A 26,943-nucleotide genomic window follows, 5' to 3' on the forward strand; every position below is an offset into this window, starting at 1 on the left:
ATCTTCAAAATGAAGTCAGATATCATCTCCCTTAAAATAGAAGCAAATGAAGCTACTCGTATCAAGGAAGAAACTGAGAAACAACTTGCTAAGAAGAATAATGAGTATGAAAGATTGGAAGAAGAGATTGTCTTCCTCAGAACAAAGTTTGAAGGGATGAACAAAATCTTGAAGAACTCTGAGGCCTTGGATGACATGCTCAGCTATCACAGATGTCCATTTGATAAATCAGGTCTCGGGTATGCAGGTGAATCCTCAAACAAGAATGATAATGCTTCAAACAAAAGGGATGTGAAGAAGCCAGAAAGAAATGGTGATGCTCCTAGTTCCAGCAAAGGCAAGGAGAAAAATCAAGGCTACAATAGAAGAAATCCTGCTCCAAGAAGAAATGTAGATGATGTCAAAGATGCGAGAGGCAATGGTTATCATCAAAGGATCTCAAGGCAGAAAGGCTTCAAAAGTACATCAAGGAAATCTCCATCTCCCAGGTACCAAAGTTCATTTTTTGGTTATTGTTATTCTTGTACAAACTTTGGTCACATGGCAAAAGACTATAAAGCATATCATAAAGATATATGTTATGGTCCCCAACCATCATAGAGATAGATATTATAGTCTCCAACAATCTCCAAGAAACAATTTTGCAGGAAGAAATCATGAATTCTTATTCATGAACATTATAGAATGCTTCAAGTGTCATAACATTGGTCATATGGCACGTGATTGTAACTTAGCTTGGGCTTTTACACAAGCTAGAACCATGCAAAAGAAGAAAGCTACACAAGTATGGAGAAGGAAGCAAATACAATCCGAAAGTCCCTTGAGCTCTCCAGCGAACAACATATATCATTGGCCTGAATTTTGACAATTTGAGCGTTTGATGGGAAGTCTCTACCAAAAGAAATGATGCATACAGTTAGGGGAAGCCTGTGATTCTTGATCATTATTGCAGAAGCTATTAGTGAAAGGGTCCCTATGAAATCCCTGTTGAGCTATATTAACAGTCATTCCTTGATAAAGATCATTTCTCAGGGGTACTCCATTGAAGAACATGATCCTGTAACCATTCTTTGGGCTGTTGTTAAAGATGCTTTCCACTTAATCTCTAAGTAGTATTTGGAACAACAGAGAATGGCATCTAATACTAAAGAAATAGGGCAAATAACTATGGTGCTGATATTACAGATGCTAAATGTCTTGACTCAGGGATTTAATGTGAGAACAGATAAATTATGGACACTAATAGAGGCAATCTTCAAACAAACAGATACATCTGGAATGGAGTTTTGAAGTAAGAGCAACTGGCAGCATATAACAAAACTGAAGCATTGTTTGAAGATGCAAATTGACAATTGTATTTAAAAGACAGTCATAGACTGGATATCTAAATCTGTTAGTGGAAATAACTTGCAGAGATGTGTACAAGAACACAAGGAAAAGATGGCTCATAGAAAGGAGAATGTTGTGCAGTCAAAAATAACTTACGCTGATATTGGCCACTTAGAAAATATAGCAACAGTGAGGCACAACCTCTCACCATTTCATCCAAATGAAATGATGTTGAACACTGGATGGCAGTGACTTAAGGAGAAGCACAGAGACACAAAGGAACTCAGATCTGAAGAAATATAGCAAGAAAGACAATCTCAGTGGCATTTTCTCTTGATTCGGACTATGAAGGCCTCTCAATTCTGCCTGTGGAGACAACAATATGGATTGAAGCATAAAAACCTGGACTTGGACACTTGGTGTATGGCTATTTGCAATCTGATTGAAAGCATTGAAGTAGAGCATCTTTAAGCATTGTTGAAGCCATGATAAAGTAGTTCTGAGACATGAAGAGGGAGTCACAGACCCTTGAAAATCTACCATTCATGAAAAATGGAAGCGGTTTGATAGGGGAGTCCCAGAGCACTCCTTTGCCATTGATGTCAAAGGGGGAGAGAAGAAGAATATTGCCATCAATAAGAAAGGGGGAGATTGTTGACCTAGGTTGTCATTGATGTCAATATGGCAATATTCTAGATACTAGATGATGACATGAAGCCAAGGCGAAGTAGAGCAGATCCATGAAGAGACAGGAGCAAGGCCATCAGGATAGCCAAGCCATAAGCAAGAGTTTGTTAACGGAGGAGTCAACAAGAGAGGCATACTGTAGAATATCAGAGAAAGAGAGGCATATCGGAAAACACAGAAGCCATCAAGGTATGAAGTTATCAGAGGAGGACTTTGAAAGACATTGCCAAGCCAGAGGAGCCACATTGGAGCAAGAGGAGCCACAATTGGAGCTATAGGAGGAGCCATATATATATGTCATATATATATGCCGTAGAAGAATATATCGGAGGAGCAAATGGTATATAGAGGAGCAAACAAAGCAAACAGAGGAGAAAACGGAGCAAACAAAGCTATCAGAGGAAGCAGAGAGCAAAACAGAGCTATCGGAGAGCATGTCGGAGGAAGCAGAGAGCAAAACAGAGCTATCAGAGAGCATATCGGAGGAGCAAAGAGAAAACAGAGCCATCAGAGGAGAAAACAAAGCTATCGGAGCTCAGGAGGAGTCTTATCGGGAGTAATACATGCCAAAGTGCCAAAGAGCAGAATACATATATAAATGCGGAAGAGTTAAAGGCAGAGTTTATATATGTGTGCACAGAATACACTATTGGCGGCAACAACCTATACATATATGCAAATACACTATCGGAGCGGAAACTCACCTATATATGCCATTTACACTATCGGAGGCGGAAATCACAGTTGCATTGATATACACTATTGGAGCGGGCAAATATATATATATATATATATATATATATATCGGCGATATGTTAATCGGCGGTTCGGCTATGCGCCATCACCCCAAACCCCCGACAGCGACATATATATATATATATATATATATATATATATATATATATATATATATATATAGCGGCGATATGTTAATTGGCGGTTCGGTTATGTGCCATCACCCCAAACCCCTGATTGTGATACATATATACGTTGACCCGCTGCAACATTGTGCTATGGGTTAATAATGTATCGCATCCACCCATCGCAATGATACACAAAGGGCTGTCCTCCTACAAGTGCCGATTGCGATTACACTACGGATCCCATACGGTATAGATGCGGGTGTTATAATTCTTGAAGTCCGCCCTTTAGCGTTTCAGTCGTTTTTCTCGTATATTCTTGTGTATTTCAAAAAATGTATTGCGCGAGGTTTGAAGGGCCAAAATGCATATGATAACGGTCCCGATAGTTCAGGATGCCTGAACGATAGTTCAGTGGGCTGAATCATGGCGATGGTGATTGCAATTGGAACGTGGTATGTCCGTTAAATTGTAAAGTCCTGTGTATGCTTTTTATCATTAAAAAAGGGGGCTCTGTTATAGTTTTAAGAGGCAGCGGTTTTTCTCTGTGTATTTGGTCCTTTCTTATGAATGAACTTGTCTTGTGAGCACGAAGAGACAGAGGAAGCTACAGCGACCGAGAAGCCAAGAAGCCGAAGGGTAAGCCAGCGCAGAGGGAGCTGAAGCGGGTGTTGAGGAAGCCAAAGAGCCAGCGGAAAAGAGGAAACCGATAGTCGGAGGTATCAAGAGTATATGCAACAACAAAAACAGAGAACAAGGCGTGTTGAACGAGGTTGTAGCTGTGTTGTTGAAATTAGCTGGAGGAAACAGAGGCAGTAACAGGGTCCAGCAGAACAAAAAAAGGGCCAAAGGACCAACAGGACAGGAGGCATTCGAAGGGTGAGCTTCTCAGCTAATCGTGTTACCCTGTGAAAGAATTAATCAGGTATACAATGTAGTTTGAAGTATAATTCTGTGATGTAATGAATAGATTTTTATCTAACATTGTTTGAAGGTAGAAGTCGCCAGCATAGGCCCACGGGGCTTTGGATTGACGGTGAATGGGTGCACTGTTAAGGCACTCCTTGCGATAGGTCACTGTTTCAAATCGCCAAAAAAAGTAGCCAACAGAGAAACAGTCATGCTGAAGCATTCACTGTGACAATAAGAACATATGCTTGAACAGAAAGCTGGTTCTTTATGCAGAGCTTAGTGCAGCTAACAGTCGACTGACTAAAGCTGTGTGAAGACATTATCAGAGAGCACGAAGGCTATTGGAGACTCTGTGTGGACAGTATGAAGAGTTGTAAAGACTCCTTCATAGGAAGATTGGTTGTCATTGATGCTGTAGCATGGAGACTACAGTGAAGCAGTATATAGACAGAACTCAGTAATGAAGAGTTCTGAGAGCAAAACATTACTATCAAATGTGCCTTGACAAGATTGGGTCAGAATCCTTGGGGCTGGTGCCTCAGAAGTAAGAAGGATTGGAGTCCTTGGGACTAATGCCTCAGAAGTAAGAAGGATTGGAGTCCTTGGGATTGGTGCCTCCAAAGTAGGAAGGATAGGTGTCCTTGGAACTGGTGTCTCAGGAACTGGAAGGATTGAAGTCCTTGGGAGTTGGTGCTCCTAAGTCCAAGATTGGTGCCTTGGCGAAATAGAGTTGGAGCTCTGGAGGTTGGAGCCTCACAAAAGTCCAAGTTGGTGCTTGGCAATTGATTGCAACCACTTATATATTGTATCTATTTTACTGCAAATATTATATTAATAAAAGCATTTATTCTTGTTGTTCATCTTGTGTTCTGAATATAAATGTTTTAATTGGTAAAACAATAGTCAGAAAAAAAAATACTGATTCACCCCCCCCTCTCAGTGTTTCCAACATGTAGTTCCATGCAGAGGCAATGTAGAGCTTTAGAGGGAGTCCGAGATTCAGATGGGAAGTCGAGTTCCAGAGCCAAAAGCCAGGGTGTGAGACCGGAGGGCCAGAGGAATGAAGTTCTAGACAACAAAAGATCCGTTGAAGAGGTGACACAGACCCCTAGTTCACTATAAAAAGGAAAGTACATTTGTCCAACTTGATGGAAATTTGCTCTGCAATAATACATTTCATATTTTCTTTGTCAAAACAAGGATATGGAAGCTTCTTGTCATTTGTTCTACTTCGCTCAAGATCAAGGCGATAAGTTGAGTCTATGGGAGATTCTGTTGTCTAGAATTCAAAGTCTCTTCTGCGTTATCTCTATATATTTTAATCTATGAAGTGGTATGTTTGTGATCTCCTCCGAATTGAGAAATTTGCCCTCTATTGAAGTACGAATCCTGTTGAAGGTGATCTAAACTAATTTAAGGTCTGTTGAAGTGTTTCATAGCCTCTTGAAGTATCTGAGTTCTCTATTGCAGTATTCTGAAGTGTGTTTAAGGGATCCAAAGCCTTCTGCAGAAACCTAAAGTGAGTATGAAGTGATCCCTAGATTTGATCCTAAGCAAGTCTGAAGTTTACAACCACAAAAAAGATCTGAGGTCTATTACATATCGAAATTTTTTGTAGAGTTAGAAGTCCGTTACACATCCGAGATTTCTGCGCAGTTAGAAGTTAGTGGAGATCCAAAGTCTGTTTCTGTGGAGTCCCAAATTTTGAAGTAAATAAAGGTCTCACCCTTATCTAGAATGAAATAAAAAGTCTGATAAAGTTTTGATGTCCGATTAAACTTTGTAAAGATAATAGAGGCTTGAAGGAACTGAGATTCGAGTTCTGTAAAAAGGACCCTAGCACTTGTGGAGGGCTACTTAGACTTTGATTTTTCACGTTGATCCGAAGAATTCTCTAAGAAGAAGGTTGCTTGGTTTTTCCCTTTTGAGGGTTTTCACAGGATAAATCTCTCATCTTTGTGCTTTGTTATCTGGTTTCTTGTAATTGAACTTCTAAATGTATAATTGTTTGTAGAATGACATAACTAAGTCAAAATAAGATCATATTCACAATTTAATTATTAGAGTTCAGAAGTGGTTTTTCTAACACTTTCCTCATACGACCCTTGTGCACTCGAGAAAATTGCCCCACTAGATAAATCGACCTCTCCACAATTCGACTTCCTTTATGCTTTAGCTACCCAACCTATCAATTTCATGAACTTGGCCTCCTTTGTGCTTCAGCTACTCGGCCTCTCAATTTCCTGAAGTAGACCTAGTGGAAATACTCCCAAAATTTCCTTGCATTCTCCCTCCCTTCTCTTCAGTCTAGCTGAGCCTCTCACTCTAGAGAAAATTACTTCCTCCACTTAAGTGTCTTCATCTCTCCCTTATGCTTATTTTATAACTTTATTAAGCCTAATCTCCTAAGTGATTGATAGTTGATAGTGGATCTCGCCTCGCTTGAGATCAATAATTGAGATCTTATTTAAGTCACTTAAATAATTTTATTATTTATCCTTAGTACTTTGGCTTAATAGTCCACGATAATTAATTGACTTTAATTATTGTACTTTTCCTAAGTTAGACTTTGAAAGAAGTCATAAATCACTTACTCTACGAAGCAAGCACCTAAAGAGGATATCAACCATCTCCTACATACTAAGACACCAAACTCATGTAAAAGACCTTATGAAGCTACCAAGTACTTCAACCACATATTCTGCCTTTATTGTGGAATTTGCTACAATTGACAATTTGCATGACCTCTAGGAGATAGTTCCTAATCGAAGACTCATAAGGTAGCCTGAACTTGATACCCCATTTTTTTCCAATCAAAGTCTAAATTAGAATATCTAATCAAACTAAAGTTATCCACTTGTGAATACTTGAATGCAAAATCATGAGTTCCTTTCAAGTATTTTAGAACTCTTTTTGCAGCATAGCAATGTCCTTCACAAACCTTTTGCATAAATTTGGAAAGAATTCTAACAACAAATGAAATATTTGCTCTAGTGGTGGTGAGGTAGATAAGACTTCCACAAGTTCTCTGTACTTGGTTGCATTCTCAAATTTTGTTTCATTGAAGTAGATAAAGGATTACATTCAACCATGAGAAACCTATTCAATAATTCTCCAATATACTTCTTTTGGGAGAGTTATATAGTTCGGATGTTGTGTCACTTCAATGTCCCAAATTTATTGTCTCATAGTCCCTCTTCAACTCTTTCTTTATGGGTGCAACAAGGTTTTCATTGTTCCTTGTTATCAACAGATCATCCACATATACCACAAGATATACAACAATTTTTCCATCATTCTCGACAAAAAAGTTGCAGCATCAAGGTTAAAGTGTTCTAAATTTAATTTTTAGAAAATTCTCTATTAAGTTTTCATACTAGGCTCACAGTGCTTGTTTTAGGCTATATAAAAATGTGATGAGTTTGCATACTTTTTGTCTTGTCCCTTCAAAACAAAACCTATTATTGGCTAAGACATGAAGACATTCTCTTCCAAGCTCCATTCAATAAAGTAGTTTTCACGTCAATTTGATGAACTTTTCATCTATTCTAAGTTGCCAAGGCAAAGAGAGTTTGAATGGTGGCCCATTTTGTTGTGGGGGAAAATCCTTTTCATAATCAACACCTTTCTATGCAAATCCTTTTTCCATGAGCCTTGCTTTGTGTTTGTCAAGTGAGCCATCTGATTTGGCCTTTTTCTTGTAGATCCACTTGCAACCTGCTGCCATATGCGTGCTGCCTGCAACCCTCTATCCCCGGCAATGGCCCCAGCCTGTGTTCCACAAACTATCTTCATCCATTCACATTAGGGACTGCCCCCTTGACTTGTCTAGGAGAGAGTCTAAATGGAGTAAGGATTAGAGTAACAACCCTTACTCTGAGCGTTGCTGTGGTGCCTAGACACTTTGTGCTACAACACAACCAATTGGTTTGGTTCTGAATGGAGGGTCCACCAACTTCCATGTTCCTTTTTTTTATGAGTGCATCACACTCCTTTTGCATCGCTTCTTTCCATTCATCATGAGAAGCAACTTTTTTGAAAGAAGTTGGTTCAAAGTTAGTAGATAAATTCAATTCACAATCATATGAAACATCCATATCATCAGTGTCAATTCAATCATAATTATCTACATCACATCCATCTTGTTTGGTGGCACCTCTCGTACTTGTCTTTCCGACCTCATTAGGATGAACACTTTCAAGAGTTTTGGTGAGCCATTTTAGGGGACCTTTTGGACATGGTCCATGTTTCTTTGTTGATTGAGATGGGGTTGCATCAAAGTTCAATTTTCCAATCTTATCAATCACTTCACTCAAAGGGTCTTTCTGATTTGATGAAGTGGCCAAAACTTCACGAGGGGGAGATGGTGCTTCAAAAGGAGATTCCATAGATTGATCCAAAATAGGGATTTCCCTTTCAAGATGTGGATTCTCATTATCAAATTCATGCTATATCCTTGGATGAGAGAGCCCATCAAACAATCAGAATGCCACTCAATAGTATCGTCAGTATTGGAAGATTCAAGAAAATTACATCCCTTGAGGAAATAAATTTCTTGTCCCCCTCATCATAAAGAGAATGTGCCTTGGCAGTATCTAAACACTCCAAGAAGATGCACTTATGACTCGTTGCATCAAGGTTGCTCCTTTGTTCCTTGAGAATCAAGGCATAGTAGGTGGAACCAAAGATCTCAAGGTGTCTTACCGAAGGAATGCAACCACGCCACATTTCATAAGGAGTCTTATTTTTGAAAGCATGAGGTGGACATCTATTTTTCACATATAAACACATAGAACTGCGTCGACCCAAAACATCAACTTTACATTTTTTAAAATATCATTAGAGTGAACCATATTCAAAGTAGTCTTGTTCATTTTTTCCGCTACACCATTTCGTTGAGGGTTGTATGAAACAATGTGGTTTGATGTTGAATCTCATGTTGACGAAAATAGTTTTTAAATTCATTAGAAGTATATTCTTTTCCATTATCAGTATACATGGAATAATGCTTTCATTAGTAAATGGGTAAGATTAGTTTGTTGGTTGCTGAGTTTTGTTGAGAGATTCTCTCAACAAACAATTCCTTGTTTGGAATCTGTTGGATCTCATGAGCACTATTTACGTGGCTGCAATTTCGTTTTGAAAGTAATATGCAAATTGTTTTCACTAAATTTGTGCACCATGTCTGCTCCTCTAATTTCTAATTTGGTATCAGAACCTGTATGGGCTTGACTCCCTCAGGGGAGGGCCCGAGAAGATGGAACAAATATGAAGAGCTAATCCTCTGTATATGTGATTAGAATTAGAATAGCATCATATATGCTTGTTTTATGTTGTGTGTATGACTACGTGTGGAAAGAATTGTTGTGCTGAGTGTCAAAAATTCTCGTCTCTTCTTTTCCCTTTTCACTGTCCAAGGCCACGCTGGTATTGACTAGTGCTTCATCGAATGCTCATTCATGCATCACGACCGGAGAATAAAAGGGAATTTGTTGAGATTGGCATTGGTTTGCGCGTGAGGCATGTCGAGAGAGAGGATATACAACGAAGGAGTGTAGATTTGTGTGAGTACATGGTCGAGGTCACTGGTTGGGATATGATCACTATGCAAATAATTATTGTCTAGAGAAGTGTGGATGCCCAAGTGTGTCTTGATCTCCAAGACGTATTTCGTTGCTTTTCCTTCGACATCACTTGTTGGAATAGACTCAGATTCGATCCCATGTCTCTTCTCGCCGATCTCTTGCGGGTTCCTTCCCATACTGCCCTGGACAGGGATCTAGAAGCATGCATGTGTGCACTGCTTATGCCTGCCTTTTGTTGCAGCACATTGGGGCCTCAGAATGGAGCGCAGAGTTCATGTTGCTCATAAAAATATGGATCGTTTCTATCCCAAACCATTGCGTTTGGAAAGAAAAGCATGGTAACTTATTACATTGTGAACCACTACACCGAGGGTCGACCTGAGGATTTCCCTGGTTTGCTGCGTGCATCATGACAAATTGAGAGTTTGTTCTGCCAAAATAGATTAATGTTAGTGCATATGGATTGCATTTGTCCATACCATGATGGTCAGTTTACATCAAATCTATATTTAAAGGGTATCTATCTTTTAATTATCAGTGCATATCCGCAATCAGAGAACAACATCTGTTTTTCAGTATCACCAGTTGCAGAAGTAGAGAGTGCTAATTAGTAGACTATCTTAATGGTCGATGATCCAGGAGGATCTTGTCAGTCCAGTGTATCTAGAGAATTCAGGGCGTCTTCAACTTCGTCAGCTTCGCTAGTGTTCTTCAGTGTCTGGTGTTGTCTTCAGTTCTTCTGGTGTTGGTTACTTTGTCATGGTAGATTGGTCCAAATTGTCGATCGATGGTGTTTGGTGATTGATTGTCACATGGGTGACAATATCATTTGTAATGGTTTTTTTTATATAAGGTGATGAAAAAGGTTTATAATCTAAGCTAAGTGTAAAAACTAGCAATCAAGGGTTTAAAACCTAAGTAATAAACCACTTCGGATCATATATTAAAACTGTTGAAATTTGGTACCGGAGGACAGGTGGTTCCATTAGGCTTTGATCTTTGGCCTAGGGAAAAGTGTCCAAAAGAATTTAATTTTTCTCCTAAAGTGACTTTATAATTTTATAAAGTTAAATCTAATTTAAAAGTGACTTTAAGTGATAAAGTTACTAAGTCTAATTTTAAAGTGACTTTTATAAAGTCAATGAAAAATTAGAAAGGAAAAGTGACTTTGGAAATAAATGACTAAGTGGGTCTTTATTAAAGTGGGGTGAATTAAAAAATAAAAAGTGAGATTTAAATGAGCATTTAATCTCAGCCTTAGATCTCAATCTATTTCAGCCATTGGATTTAGGGATCACCCAAAAGTCACTTGGGGTTAGATTAAAGGAGGAAAAGGAGGAAAAGGTCATTCATTTTTTCATGAGCAGATTGGGAGAAGGAGAGCAAGAGAGCAAGAGAGATTTCTGAGCAGGGAGGAGAAGGAGACAGCAGCTTGGCACACATTCCAAGGCAGCAGTTGAGCAGATTTGTATAGCTGATTCAGCACACAGTGAAAGGCAAATTTTGGCACGATTTTCGAGGAGTGGTTTGCACAACAATCGAGGAGCAGTTTGCTGATTTTTATGCACGCAAAACGAGGGCCGTATAGCGCATTTATTGCAGTCCATACAACGCATTCCATGCTGAAAGTGGGCACGAAAATTGAGGAGGCCATACAACATTTATTGCTGTCCTGTTTGCTGTAATTTCTAGTTTGCTGTGAGGCATGGGAAAATAGATAAGTTGTAAATTTATTTGCTGATTTTTTGCTGAATATTTCTCACTGTAAAAAGACAATTTTTAGAAATAAAGAAGAGCTCTCAAACTGGTTTTCCCCAAGAGTTGTAGGGGGGTTTTTCCAGGGTCAAGTTGACCAAAAATCTCAGTGTTTAAATGTGTTTTAATGGCTATTTATTACTGCTGATTTTTATTTCTGCAATTTCCAACATTCTGTAAAATTTCCAGAATTTGTGTTTTCAGCGAATTTATTTTTTCCAACTTGTTAAATGTATGGTTATGGGAAAGGGCATTTAACTATATGGGAGAAATAAGGAGAAACTGAAAACCGGGGTGGGAAAATAGAAATTTCTACATGGTATTAGAGCTTGGTTGCTGAAGGGCAGTTTGGGATAGCAAAAGGAAAAATTACAGTTGCTGATTTTTCACTCAGAAAATTCCAGCAAGCTGATTTTTTCATAAACAACAGTTTTATCTTTACTTCAACAGTGTTATTTTTCAGTTTTAGGACAGCAGAATGTCATTGGGATTGAGGGTGGAGGATAGGCTAGATGGGCATACAAATTACAACGTTTGGAAGGAGAGAATGCAGAGTATCTTTGAGGAGGTAGAAGTTTGGGATATCATGGTGCATACCACACAGAACCCTGTTGTTGTGCATACTGATGCTACTCAGTTGACAGCTTATAATAAAAAGAACAACAGGGCTAAGAGGCTGATTCTAGACGGAATCAAAGACCATTGCATTCCTCATGTGAGAGGAAAGAGCAATGCCCATGAGATGTGGACAACATTGTCCAATCTCTACCAGAGTACCAATGAGAACCGGAAGATGGTCCTGAAGGAGAAGCTGAAGAACATTAAGATGGGTAATGATAGTGCGGCTGGATATCTCACAAAGATTACTAATGTGAGAGATGAGTTGACAGCGATTGGAGAGGCTATTCCACCCACTGAGTTGGTGCGGATTGCAGTGAATGGTCTCCCCCGTTCATGGTTGAACTTTGCTGATGGGGTTTGTGCACGTGAGACCCTTCCCACATGGGAGAGGTTTTGGGATGATTGCATTCAGACAGAGATCAGGAAAGGTCAGCTTGGGGCAGCCAAGCCAGTTGAGCAGGATGAGGATGTAGCACTGGTGGCAGGAGGCAAGAAAGGCAAAGGGAAGAAGCAGGCTTCCACAAGCAGTGGTGGGGGCAAAGGCAAAGGTAAAGGTAAACAGGGGAAAACACAGAAGGACTATTCCAAGGTGAAGTGTTGGAATTGTCAAAAGATGGGACACTATGTAGTTGTGTGTCCGGAGAAGAAGAAGAAGAAGGGGAAGAACCAGGACGTGGCAGCTTCAGCAGAGATTGAGGACTTTGCAGGTCGTTTTGACCGGGAGTTTGTGTTCACTATGTGTGAGTCCTCTAGTGCAGGATCCCCTGCCACACAGGTTCAGAGGGAGCATGCTTTTCCCTCGATTAGCGGAGCATCTTCAGGTATCTGGTATGTGGACAGTGGGGCTTCACGTCACATGACAGGAGTCCGTGAGTACTTCTCAGAGCTTTCAGAGAGTGGCACTGATATTGAGGTAGTACTCGGTGATGATAGAGTTGTTAGAGCAGTCGGGGTGGGGACACTGACATTTTAGAAGGAGTCCAAACCTCCCTTAAAAGTTTCAGATGTTCTTTATGTGCCAGGGATGAGGAAGAACCTCATATCCGTCTCAGCGTTGGAGGACAGAGGATATGAGGTACTGTTCAGGGGAGGACAGGTGTTGATGTATCCCAGGGGCACTCCAGCTGATTCAGCTAGAGTGATAGGTGTACGCCATGCAAAGGTGTACAAGTTTGCATTCCAGCCCCTTTTGGCATTGAGCAGTAGTACCAACAGCAGAGCTAGCAGTTCTGAGCTGTGTGAGATTTGGCACTGCAGGATGGGACATATGTATCATGGAGCCTTGAGGACATTGCGGGAGATCACTACAGGTGTGCCAGATTTCAGTATTGATCACTTTGATACTTGCAGAGGTTGTGCGATGGGCAAGTTTGCCAAATCCCCTTTTCCCAGCAGTGACAACAGAGCGACTGGAATACTTGATTTGATTCATTCTGATGTGAGCGGTCGGATGTCTCATGTTTCCTTGAGTGGATATGAGTATTATGTTTTATTCATTGATGATCACTCCAGGAGGACCTGGATTTATTTCTTGAAGACCAAGAGTGAGGTCTTCAAGCGGTTTTAGGAGTTCAGAGCTCTTGTGGAGACACAGACAGGTCGGAAGATCAAGTCCCTAAGGTCGGACAATGGAGGAGAGTACACCCTTGGAGAGTTTGTTGACTATTGTGCGGAGGCAGGCATTAGGAGGGAGTTCACTGTTCCTTACAACCCCCAGCAGAACGGGGTTGCGGAGAGGAAGAACAGATCCATCATAGGGGCTGCCAAAGCCATGTTACATGATCAGGGGTTACCATTGTTCTTGTGGGCAGAGGCATGCAACACAGTTGTTTACTTGCAGAACAGGAGTCCGCATCGTGCCTTGGGGCACATGACTCCGGAGGAGGCTTTCTCTGGGAAGAAGCCTGATATTGGTCATCTTCATATCTTTGGATGCATTACATACTCCTATATACCCAAGGAGAAGAGGACCAAACTAGAGCCCACCGCAGAGAAGGATATCTTTGTGGGCTACAGTGAGACCTCAAAGGCCTTTCGGATTTACATTCCTGCACAGAGGAGAGTTGTTGTCAGACGGGATGTGAAGTTCGAGGAGGACAGGGCCTTTAGGAGGTCACGGGAGTTAGAGTATCTGGATCAGCCAGACCCTCAGCAGTAGTTGAGTCAGTCGCAGGGATCCAGTGGGCAGGGATCAGGAGGATCCGGGGGTACATCTATGAGGATGTCAGGTCCGTCAGTGAGCAGTGGCTCACCAAGCCAGAGGGGTGGTGCTCCGGGCAGCATGCAGAGCAGTTCACTAGGGAGTCCACTGATGGATAGTTCACATGGTACCTCTGCTTCTACAGGTTCAGGTGCAGGCAGGAGGACAGCAGACAGACAGTCAGGAGTTCAGGCTCCTGATGATGATGAGGAGGAGGAGTTTCATTCTCCGGTGGGAGAAGTGCGCTTAAGGAAGAGGAAGCCCAAGTGGCTTCAGGACACCTTGAGAGATGCCTCATCTGTTGCTGAGCCGAAGAGGCCGGTCAGAGAGAGTAGACCACCTGAGAGGTTTTGTAGCTATATGGTGATGGTTACCAGCATCCTTGATTCTGAGCCTTCTAGCTATGAGGAGGCAGCTAGCCAGCAGGTCTGGAGAGAGGCCATGCAGGAGGAGTATTCTTTTATCATGAAGAATGATGTTTGGGAGGTGGTGCCAAGGCTTGAGGGCAAATCCGTGGTTACTTCCAGATGGCTTTACAAGGTAAAGCATGTTGCAGATGGCAGCATTGAGAAATTCAAAGCAAGGTTTGTGGCTAGAGGGTTCTCCCAGGTAGAGGGAGTTGATTATGAGGAGACCTTCGCTCCCGTGGCTCGATATACTTCGATCCGCTCCATTATATCGATAGCAGCAGAGATGGGTTGGAAGATCCACCAGATGGATGTGAAGACTGCATTTCTCAATGGCTTCATACAGGAGGAGGTGTACATTGATCAGCCACAGGGCTTTGAGGTGCATGGGAAGGAGTCCCATGTGTGAAGACTGAAGAAGGCCCTTTATGGCCTGAAGCAAGCTCCCAGAGCTTGGTACTCCAGGATAGATACATATTTGCAGGGGATGGGTTTCACAAAGAGTGAGGCAGATCCAAACCTTTACTTTATTGTGATTGGTGAGGAGCCTCTCATTCTGGTGCTGTATGTGGATGACTTGGTCATTACAGGTGCAGAGAGACTCATAGAGCACTGCAAGAGAGATCTTGCGACGGAGTTTGAGATGAAGGACATCGGCTTGATGCATTACTTTTTGGGCTTGGAGGTGTGGCAGGAGGAGGGGCATTTCTTCCTGGGGCAGGGGAAGGATATTGTGGACATCCTTAGCAGATTCCACATGGAGGATTGTAGACCAATGTCGACACCGATGATCACCAACTGGAAGAAGCTTCATGCTTCGGATTCCGAGTTGGTAGATCCCACATTGTACAGGCAGCTGATTGGTTCCTTGATTTATTTGGTCAACACTAGACCAGATATCTGTTTTGCAGTCAACACGATGAGTCAGTTTATGTGTGAGCCTAGGAAGGTTCACTGGGTGGCTGCAAAACACATTTTGCGGTACTTGCAGGGGACAGTGGATTATGGTCTGGACTACAGGCAGGGAGATGGAGTGAGATTGGCAGGATACACTGATTCTGATTGGGCAGGTTGTGCTTCTGATAGGAAGAGCGCTTCAGGGTGCTGTTTTGGGTTGGGTTCAGCAGTAGTATCATGGTTCAGCCAGAAGCAGCAGTCAGTAGCACTGAGTTCAGCGGAAGCAGAGTATATGGCAGCCAGTCTAGCTAGTTGTGAGGTTATCTGGCTTCGCAAGATGTTGTTTGGCTTATTTGGTCAGCCGTTGAGACCTTTAGTGATTTATTGTGATAATCAGAGTTGCATTAAACTCACGGAGAATCCAGTATTTCATGACAGGTCAAAGCATATCGGGATCAGATATCATTTCATCAGAGACTATGTTCAGATGGGAGCTGTGAAGCTTGAGTATATTTCCACTGATGAGCAGGTTGCAGATATTCTTACCAAAGCCTTACCACGGGGCAAGCATGTCTACTTCAAAGACAAGATGGGTGTGGTGAGGAACACCTTCCTCGGTAAGAGGGAGTGTTGAAATTTGGTACCGAAGGACAGGTGGTTCCCTTAGGCTTTGATCTTTGGCCTAGGGAAAAGTGTCCAAAAGAATTTAATTTTTCTCCTAAAATGACTTTATAATTTTATAAAGTTAAATCTAATTTAAAAGTGACTTTAAGTGATAAAGTTACTAAGTCTAATTTTAAAGTGACTTTTATAAAGTCAATGAAAAATTAGAAAAGAAAAGTGACTTTGGAAATAAATGACTAAGTGGGTCTTTATTAAAGTGGGGTGAATTAAAAAATAAAAAGTGAGATTTAAATGAGCATTTAATCTCAGCCTTAGATCTCAATCTATTTCAGCCATTGGATTTAGGGATCACCCAAAAGTCACTTGGATCACCCAAAAGTCACTTGGGGTTAGATTAAAAGAGGAAAAGGAGGAAAAGGTCATTCATTCTTTCATGAGCAGATTGGGAGAACGAGAGCAAGAGAGCAAGAGGGATTTCTGAGCAGGGAGGAGAAGGAGACAGCAGCTTGGCACACATTCCAAGGCAGCAATTGAGCAGATTTGTACAGTTGATTCAGCACACAGTGAAAGGTAGATTTTGGCACGATTTTCGAGGAGTGGTTTGCACAAAAATTGAGGAGTAGTTTGCTGATTTTTCTGCACGCAAAACAAGGTCCGTACATCACATTTATTGCAGTCCATACATCGCATTTAATGCTGGCCATACAACAACATTTAATGCTGAAAGTGGGCATGAAAATCGAGGAGGCCGTACAACATTTATTGCTGTCCTGTTTGCTGTAATTTCTAGTTTGCTGTGAGGCATGGGAAAAGAGATAAGTTGTAAATTTGCTTGCTGATTTTTTGCTGAATATTTCTCACTGTAAAAAGGCAATTTTCAGAAATAAAGAAGAGCTCTCAAACTGGTTTTCCCCAAGAGTTGTAGGGGGTTTTTCCAGGGTCAAGTTGACCAAAAATCTCAGTGTTTAAATGTGTTTTAATGGCTGTTTATTACTGCTGATTTTTATTTCTGCAATTTCCAGCATTCTGTAAAATTTCCAGAATTTGTGTTTTCAGCAAATTAATTTTTTCCAGCTTGTTAAATGTATGGTTATGGGAAAGGGCATTTAACTATATGAGAGAAATAAGGAGAAACTGAAAACCAGGGTGGGAAAATAGAAATTTCTACAAAAACAATACAAATCAAACCATAGTCCCTAGCCGCGCGGGTTTGGAGACTGCAGCGGGACCGCAATGTGTGAACACTGCTCGGGTAACCGCAGTGAACCTTTACCGCAGCGAAGAGCAGACTTAACCATTAGCGGAGGGCGACATGTGAACGGTTGTTGACAGTTGACCAGAACCGTCAGGGGTAAGCCGTAGACGAAGTCGTAATCGTGGGGTTTTGGAAGCTGTCACATGGCGGAGTCAGCATATAGTTCCAAAACCCCTAATCCAACCTGTAAGGTGTCTGCCTATGGTAAGACCGCAGTAGTGACATGGTTGCAGTTAGCTATTGCGTGCTGTTAGGTGATCGCCAGAGTTATCCTAAGTCTATTTTGGGTTTTCAATGGTTGTAATGTGTTTATTAATAAACCACCATGTAACCTCTCACCCTAGGTGTCACTATGTGGTAAGACCGAGACCCCATGATTTTTAATGCTCAACCAAATGCTATGTTTGGCCATGGAAGCTCGAAATTGAACCTGCAACTCTATAAATTCATCCTTTTACTCATGGAGGAGACATGAGAGTGATTTTGAGTCTTGTAAGTAGATGCTGAGCTAGAGAGGCAGTTATTGTTTTCAGTGTATCTTGGCCGTCCGGAGGCGGAATTGGGAACCGAGACAGGCGTTGGAAAGCTAGGAGAGAGAGATTTCTGTTGACAGAGACCAGAAGTGCCTGTGTGCACATTCAGTCTAGTGTTTTTTTGGTGTAAAAGACCTCTTTTTATTATTAAATTTAGATGTCACAATTTTTTTCCCTGCTTTAGATGTCACAAAACTTTTATTTTCAGTTTTAAATGGTAATTTTGTTTTCAGTTTTAAATGCTACCAAGGAAGTTTTAAATGTTACCAAGGGAAAAAAATGTGTAGATCAATCCTAATAAAGCGGAAGCCCATCTTGAAAGCGGACCCGGAGACGTAGTCCATTAGGGACGAACTCCGTAATCAATGTTTGTTGTCTTCTATATTTGTTCTTACTGCAAATTCATGCTTAATTATGTTTCTTAAGTTATTGATTAAGTCTTAAATCAACTGCTTTCCTTTAGTCTTCCACATTCAATACTTAAGGTTTACGATCATTTCATTGTTGGTAATTAATCCATTCTACTTCAGTGTTAGTTTATGTTCGATTTCAGAGCATAATTTGGTATGAGAGCAGGTTGCATTTGTGGAATTTTTGCCAGTGAATGTTAACTACGTCTAAGTCGCGACGTGGAGAAGGAACACTTGAGGAGTTTGATCCAAAGATTGGAAAGCGAAAATTCGCTTATAAATCGACAATGACAGGATTTGATGCAGGTGAAATTCCGGAAGAGAATTTGAGTGAGGAACAGTTTCAGAAAGTGTTTTTGAGCATGCAACAGATGTTGAGAAAATTGTACGAAGATAAGAAGGCGATAGATGCAACTTCTTCTTCAAAGACATCGAAGAAGGACAAGGGAAAATGCAAGGGCTGATAAACCTCCTTCTCCTCCATCATCTCCATCATTATCTTCTTCTTCTTCTTCTTCTAGTTCAGATTATGAAACATAAAAGAAACCTAAGAAATCATCTCTTTTGAAACTTGATGTAAAATTTGAGTCACTTGTTTATGATGGCGAAATGAATCCTGAAAAGTTTGATAACTGGATTAAGCAGTTAGAAGTGTATTGTCATATTCAGAACATTTATGTTGAAAAGACAAAAATTCAGTTAGCTACACTTAAAATGGGGGGGGAACAACTTTAATCTGGTGGGAAAGTAAAACTCAAATAGATGTAAAGTGGAAAGGTAAAGTCATCTCTTCATGGTCTAAGTTTTTAAAAGATCAGGAAACAATTCTATCCTTTAGGATAGATGCAACAAGCTGTTATTGATTGGCAACATTTGAGGCAAGGTAAGGGGCAGAATGCTCAGGAGTTTACTCAGGAGTTCAAGAAGAAAGCTTTGGCGCTTGGTATTCCATTAGATACGTGTGAAACTTTATTAAAGTACACTGGCAATTTACATTCATATTTACAACATACATTATTGATGTTTAATCCTGATGACTTTGATGAAGTGTGTGTTCAAGCCATGCATATTAAATCAGGTGGCAGACCGTTCAAGTTTTCACAGGAACCATCCCGACAGTTGGAAATCAAGGATTCCAAACATAGCAAGAGGAAGGGCAATTTGAAGGGAAAGAGATCAACGACAACTCAGAAGGAAAGTGAAAGACCTACTTGTACTCATTGCGAGAGGATCAGACATGATGAATCCAAATGTTGGAAACTTCACCCAAAACTCAAATCAAAGAAGTTCCAGAAGAAGAAAGGTGAAAAGAAGGATAATGCAACAATCCAACAAGATTTGGGCTTTGACTCAAGGGATGAAGGTAAAATAACCACAATGGTTTTGATAGGTAAAACTTCTTACACTGGTTCAAGTTCTAGTACTTCTGCATCTTTTTCAAACATAAATCATCTGAATGAGGATAAAAGGGTTGAATTATCTCATATAAGGATAAATTCTAAGCACAAGAAAATAGATACATTATTTGTCTGTGGATCACAGGTAAATTTAATATCTGAAGATTTAGTTAAGAAATTGGTTTTGGAGACACATAATCATCCAAGACCATACCCACTAGGTTGGCTAAATAGAGAGACTCAGATTAATGTCACAAAGCAGTGATGGTTAAAATTTGCCATAAAAACTAATTACATTGATGAAGTGGATTTAGATGTATTCCAACAGACATATGTGTAGTGCTAGGAGGTCCTTATCTCTATGATCGTGATGCAGTGTTTCATAGGAAAGAGCATAAATATCACCTTAAGAAAGATGGGATTGAATATATTGTCAGGGCACATAAACTCAAATCACACTTGGATTTAGTTTCAGTTAATCAGATGAAGCGATTAATAAGTTCAAGTAAGAAATATGTACTCATGGTTGTAAAAGAACAACATAAGGATCGATAGGATGTTTTTTCAGGTTGTAAGTCTCAGTTTAAAGATAGTTTGGTTAAAGTGGTAGAATCTTTTCCAAGTCTATTTAAAGAACCAAAACATCTTCCTCCTAAGCGAGAAATACAACATGAGATACAATTGATGTCTGATGCCCCTCTTCCTAATATTGGAATGTATTGCATGTCAATTATAGGGAACGAAGAAATAAAGAAACAAATCCAAGAATTGATTGAAAAAGGTTTTATTCGGCCCAGTTCATCTCCATGTGGCTCACCCATAATTTTGGTTCCTAAGAAAGATGGGACATGGAGAATGTGTGTTGACTTTAGAGCCTTAAAAAAATCACAATAAAAAACAGGTATCCTCTTCCCAGGATAGATGATTTACTTGATCAACTGAAAAACGTTGTTTATTTCACTAAGTTAAATTTAAGAAGCGGGTATCATCAAATTCACATAGCAGAAAATGACATCTGGAAAACTGCACTCAAAACTAGGCAGGGTCTATTTGAATGGTTAATAATGCCTTTTGGTTTGTGTAATGCTCCAACAACTTTCATGCGGGTTATGAATGATGTATTCCGCCCATACATTGATAAATTTGTCATAATCTACTTAGATGATATTCTGATTTTCAGTTCAAGTATGGAAGAGCATGTTAGGCATGTTAAGCAAGTGTTTGAAGTGTTGCACAGGGAAAAATTGTACCTTAAACTTTCCAAATGTGAGTTTGGGAAAACTTCACTAAATTATCTTGGTTACATAGTTGGAGGTGGAAGTTTGAAAATAGATCCAGCTAAAATCGATGTGATTGTTAAGTGGCCAAGACCATAGAATGTGACTGAAGTTAGAAGTTTTATAGGTGCAATTCAGTATTGGAGGAAATTTATTGCTCAGTTTTCTTTGATTGCATCACCATTACATGCTTTAACAGGTTCTAAAGTTCCCTTTCAGTGGGGAGGAAAACAAAAAAAAGCTTTTGATACAATTAAGCAGAAAATTGTCACAATACCAATCTTAGCTTTACCAGATCTTCAACAACGATTTGAAATTGAAACAGATGCTATTGGTTATGCAATGGGTGCAATCTTACTTCAAAAAGGGAAACCAATTTGTTTTCATTTTGAAACTTTTTCTAAGGCAGTAATGAATTATTCGACATATGATAAAGGACTGTTTTCTTTGTTTGAAAGTGTTAAGAAATGGAAACATTATTTAATGGGTAAGGAAACAGTGATTCACACGGATCATCAGCTGCTTTCGTACCTTCAGTCTCAAACTAAGTTGCAACAATCTCGTCATTACAGATGGATGGGATTTCTTCTGCAATTTCACTTAGTAATTAAGTACAAGAAAGATGTCACAAACAAAGTAGCTGATATGTTGTCTAGACAATCTTTGAATGCTTCAGTAGTGTTGCAGAATAATTCTTTAAAACATGAAAGTTATATAGAACAATATAGTACAGATGTTGATTTCAAAGATATTTATGAATCACTAACTCATGGTGCTCAGGTGGAAGAAATCAATTATCATATTCATGACAGGTTGTTATATCATCTGGGTAAGTTGTGCATACCACAGACAGAAAGAGCGCATGTCATTCGGGAAGCACATTCTTCTCGCATTTCAAGACATTTTGGGGTAAGCAAAACAATGGCACAAGCTCAAAGGTATTGTTATTGGTCTCGCATGTATGAAACAATTGTTAAGTACATTAAGGGATGTGTGATGTGTTTGACTAGCAAGCCAAGCAATCAAAAGATCGGTTTGTACATGCCACTTCCAGTTCCTTTGCGACCATGGGACAACATTTCCATGGATTTTGTTGGAGGACTTCCTATGTCTAGGAGAGGGCATGATTACATGTATGTTGTGGTTGACAGATTCAACAAGATGTGCATTCTTGTTCCGTGCAAAAAGCAAGTGACAACTGAACAGATTGCAAAAATGTTCTTCGAACAAGTATGGGTTCATTTTGGGTTACCTACTTCCATTATTTCTGATCGAGACACTCGTTTTGTAGGAGAGTTTTGGTCCACTTTGTGGGGACTCATGGACACACCGCTGAAGAAGAGCACATCTTTTCATCCACAAAATGACGAAGAGACATATGTGGTAAATAAGACAGTTATACATATTCTCTGAGGTTACTACAGTAAACATCCTAAGTTGTGGGATGAATTTTTACCTTATGTGCAACATGCTTACAATCGAGCCTTACATTCTTCAACTAATCGGTCACCATTCGAGACATGTTTTGGGTATCTACCAAAGTCACTGATGGATTTCATGTTCGGTGAAGAGGATAAAGTGGGTGAACATGATGCAAACAAAGCAGTTAAGTTCATTCAACGGATACAATAGATACATGAAGCAGTGCAGGATCAGTTAGAGAAAAGTCAGGCCAAGTACAAAATGCGCCATGATAAGCATCGAGTCGATCATCATTTTCAGGTCGGCAATCAGGTATGGTTGTATATCAGTAAAGACAGGTTGAAGGGAGAAGGTAAGAAACTGAAACCTATTAGGTACGGTCCTTTCAAGATTGTGGAAAAGATTGGAAACAATGCATTTCGATTAGATTTACCTCCTTACATGCGTATTTATTCAGTTGTAAATGTAGAAAGCCTGAAGTTGTATGAACCTCCGATGATCATGGATCTTGAGGAAGATACACAGATTTCGACCATTGATGATTTGGCACCTGAGTATATGAATGAGTGCAGGAAGATACTATCTTGGACAGGAATCTTCAAGGCATAGAGATGTTAAATATCTTCGAGTGGGACTCAAGGGCATGAATCCGAGCAAGGAAAGGTGGATGAAGATTGGAAGAGTGAGGGAACTGTACCCTCACTTGATATCTGCTTAAATCAAACTTTTGTGGTCCAAAAGCTTTTCAAGTGGAGAGGATTGATCCAGAAGGATCTTGTCAGTCCATTGTATCTAGAGAATTTAGGTTGTCTTCAGCGTCGTTAGCTTCGCCAGTGTTCTTCAGTGTCAGGTGTTGTCTTCAGTTCTTCCGGTGTTGGTTACTTCGTCATGGTAGATGTGGTCCAAATTGTCGATCGATGGTGTTTGATGATTGATTGTCACATGGTGACAATACCATTTGTAATGGTTTTTTAATATAAGGTGATGAAAAAGGTTTATAACCTAAGCTAAGTATAAAAACTAGCAATCAAGGATTTAAAACCTGTGTAATAAACCTATGCAAATAACCCACTTAGGATCATATATTAAAACAATACAAATCAAACCACAGTCCCTAACCGCACGGATTTGGAGACCGCAGCGGTACCGCAATGTGTGAACACCGTTCGGGTAACCGCAGTCAACCTTCACCGCAGTGGAGAGCAGACTTAACTGTTAGCGGAGGGCGACATGCGAACGATTGTTGACAATTCACTGGAATCGCTGGTGGTAATCCGCAGACAAAGCCATAACCGTTGAGTTTTGGAAGCTGTCACATGGCAGAGTCAACATACAGTTTTGAAACCGCTGGATCCAACTTGCAAGGTGTTTGTCTATGGTAAGACCGCAATAGTCACATGGTTGTAGTTAGCTATTGCGCCTTGTTAGTTGACCGCCAGAGTTATCCTAAGTCTATTTTTGGTTTTCAATGGTTGTAGTGTGTTTATTAATAAACCACCATGTAACCTCTCACCCTAGGTGTCACTATGTGGTAAGACCGAGACCCCATGATTTTTAGTGCTCAATCAAATGCTATGTTTGGCCATGGAAGCTCGAAACTGGACCTACAACTCTATAAATTCATCCTTTCACTCATGGAGAAGACATGAGAGTGATTTTGAGTCTTGTAAGCAGACGCTGAGCCAGAGAGGCAGTTATTGTTTTCAGTGTATCTTGGCTGTCCGGAGGTGGAATTGGTAACTGAGACAGGTGTTGGAAAGTTAGGAGAGAGAGCTTTCTGTTGACAGAGACCAGAAGTGCCTGCGTGCACATTTAGTTGGTGTTTTTGTTGTGTAAAAGACCTCTTTCGATCAATCCTAATAAAGCGGATGCCCATCTTGAAAGCAGACCCAGAGACGTAGTCCATCAGGGATGAACTCCGTAATCAATGTTCGTTGTCATCTATCTCTGTTCTTATTGCAGATTCATGTTTAATTATGTTTCTTAAGTTATTGATTAAGTCTTAAATCAACTGCTTTCCTTCAGTCTTCCACATTCATCACTTAAGGTTAACGATCATTTCACTGTTGGCAATTAATCCATTCTACTTCAGTTTTAGTTTATGATCGATTTCAGATCAGTCGAAATGCTCTTCATTTTGCAGTGACAAATGGTCGTTCCTTATGTTCAATAGGAGGACCACATATTTAGCGAGGGTTTTGGCAAGGTTCTGCATGGCAATCAGAGAATTTCAATATGCATTTGCAATATTTTATATTGTAGCTAGTTAGTGTGATCACTTCAATGATAGTTGAATGCCACTTATCAGAGTAGCCCTGAGTGAGGAGACCCTTCATGTGGTGCAGCGATACCTCGAGCCGATATGGCAGCAAGGGGTCGTTTGAAACTGCTGGCTATTTTTTTTAGAGTTTTGTTTTGATTCACTGTGCAAAATATTGTTTTTATGGCTATGTGCAGATGATTCGTTTCATTGTTTTTGGTGTAAAATTTGTGTGCTTGTACATGAGTTTGTAAAATTGCCGAACCAATTAATGAATAGAGGATCATAATTAAACTAGTGGTTCTCAACATTCTTTAGTGCCGAGAGAACATATCGCGACCCTGTTATATGCTGATCGGTCTTGTTGTGCTTCGGGCTTCAAGAACATCACTTACGGGCTACTTTTATGAGATTCATGTGTGTGAGAAAGGTCAGTTGCATAATTCACTGCTAGAGACACTCACCCAGAGAATTCACTTATACATTCATCAAAAGTGCAGTTCGCTACATTTTGATAGATGGGAGTTTGTCCGTAGAGTGGTCTAGTATCGAGATTGTCTTACGGGAGATCAAGAAGCATCAATTATACAAAGTTCATCAAAGATGGTTAGAGGCGTTTATGTTTTAAATGTTGTTCAAGTGATAGCTTGAAGATGAGTTGGTGAAGAAAGAGCAGTGTTTGCGAGATTCCAAAGTGGATGTGAGTGTCAGCGAGACGTATGTGACTATATGTAATTTATGATTTTTGTAATAATCTTTGTAATGATGTAATGTAAGCATTAGAGGGGGAACTTGGAATAATGCTTACATTAGCAAATAAGTAAGATTAGTTTGTTGGTTGTTGAGTTTTGTCGAGAGATTTTCTCAACGAGCAATTCCTTATTTGGAATCTGTTGGATCTCAGGAGCACTATTTATGTGGCTGTAATTTGGTTTTGAAAGTAATATACAAATTTCTAATTAGGATAAAGGGAGTCAATATGCGATTGAGCACTACTTTCAGAAATTTTCAAAAGCTTGTGATTTTCTTTTCAACAATTATACTTAACACATCTGAGCGTAATTATTAATAAAATTCATCATATATTTATTGCCATTTAGGAAGGAACAGGCATACGGCCACACAAATAAGAATGAATCAGTGCAAGTTTTCTATGTGCTCTTAAATTATCTTGGTGTAACAGTTAAACGAGTCCTACGCTGGATTTTGCAGGTTTTGAATATGGTCAATTTAACAGGAATTGGCCTGTGCCTGAAATCGGCATCGAAAATTGCCCATCTGCATCGGAGGATTGTAAAAGAAGCATCGTCTATGCATGCAAAGGCTACATTTGCTGCATCAAAGGGCTACCTCTTAACTCCGGGCAAAGGTCAAAGCTTTGAGTTTCAGGAAAAGGTGGAGCAGTTTTGCCAAGCACAGGATGCTTGGTCCCGACGCTCTGCTCTCGGTAGGCAAAAAACAGACGGCATATTTATTTTCTTTATTTGACGAGTAGCATATCCTTAAAATGCAATATTCAAAGTTATTTTTGAGCTTAAGTTGTTGAATGATTGAACATTTTGATTTGCCATGCTGCAGTTAATTTTTTAACCAATAACAGTGCGGGAATATCTGTCTATGGCTTTGTTCTGGACCGTTTCTTCGTGCATACAAGTGTTGGAGCTATCCTGACGACTGTCTGGTTTTTCTTGGGTCGATCTCTAACTGATTAAAGACACTTCGACGGGATATATCTACTCTTATTTTTGGAAGGATGTAGGAAGTAGGTGAATGTTTCCTTTACTGGGTTTGATTTCTTGTTTATATAGAGTTTCAACTTTCTGTATCATCATGAATCTTGTCTGTGAATAATGAGAAAATCCTGGCGTTGAGATCTTCATTGTTGGATATTCACCTGCTCTTCCGAACTTACTATTTACATAGATGTTTCATGAGTGGTTCGTTGGATTTGTTTCAATTATGAGTTGTAACTCTTGGAAAGCAGCTTTTGAGGCATGTAGAAGGCAATATAGTTTGCCCTGCCCTTTTCCAGTTATTTTGTCCATAATATTGCTCTCCGACAATTTTCTAAGCTGTAATCTAATCTAAGTTTAGCTTTCTTAGTTTCGAATATGTGTGTATTTATCAAAATAATGAGATCGCAGAAAATATTGTTGCAATATAAATTTCAGCAGATGTACTTCTTTTCCAAGATTTATTTATCACATTAAATTAGCACCACTGGGCGTGATACAACAGAGCAACATATTCAATTTGGTGTGCAAACGATGTCCAGAAGATTGGAAATCAAGTCTTATCAATGCAAGTGCCCTCAACTTACCATTTTAACCGTTCAAACAAGAACGGGTGGCGGAGTGTACTTGTTTTCAAATCCTAAATTTTCTAAATTTACAGTTTTTTAGTGATAAAATTATATCTCTGTACAGAAAACTATTGATGATGTATGAAGGTAATATAATTTTTTTTTTAATTGCGAAATAAACCTACAATAATATCAATCATGTCGATTACC

General features: G+C 39.9%; 1 protein-coding gene across 4 annotated transcripts in view; it reads left to right on the forward strand.

Moving 5' to 3' along the window:
* LOC149244881 (uncharacterized) overlaps positions 1-26,541 on the forward strand; it is a 207,424-nt gene extending 180,883 nt beyond the window's left edge. For all 4 annotated transcript variants that reach the window (XM_089457589.1, XM_089457588.1, XM_089457587.1 and 1 more), the window contains exons 6-7: positions 25,644-25,878; positions 26,010-26,541. In XM_089457589.1, coding sequence (XP_089313715.1) covers positions 25,644-25,878; positions 26,010-26,143 — 369 coding nt within the window. In that variant the 3' untranslated portion in view covers positions 26,144-26,541. The remainder of the gene's footprint in view (positions 1-25,643; positions 25,879-26,009) is intronic.
* The last annotated feature ends 402 nt before the right edge of the window (positions 26,542-26,943 follow it).

This window comes from Pinus tabuliformis, chromosome 7, assembly GCF_031772625.1.
Source record: "Pinus tabuliformis cultivar Carrire ecotype Pingquan chromosome 7, CPIR1, whole genome shotgun sequence".
Classification (NCBI taxonomy): Eukaryota; Viridiplantae; Streptophyta; class Pinopsida; order Pinales; family Pinaceae; genus Pinus; species Pinus tabuliformis.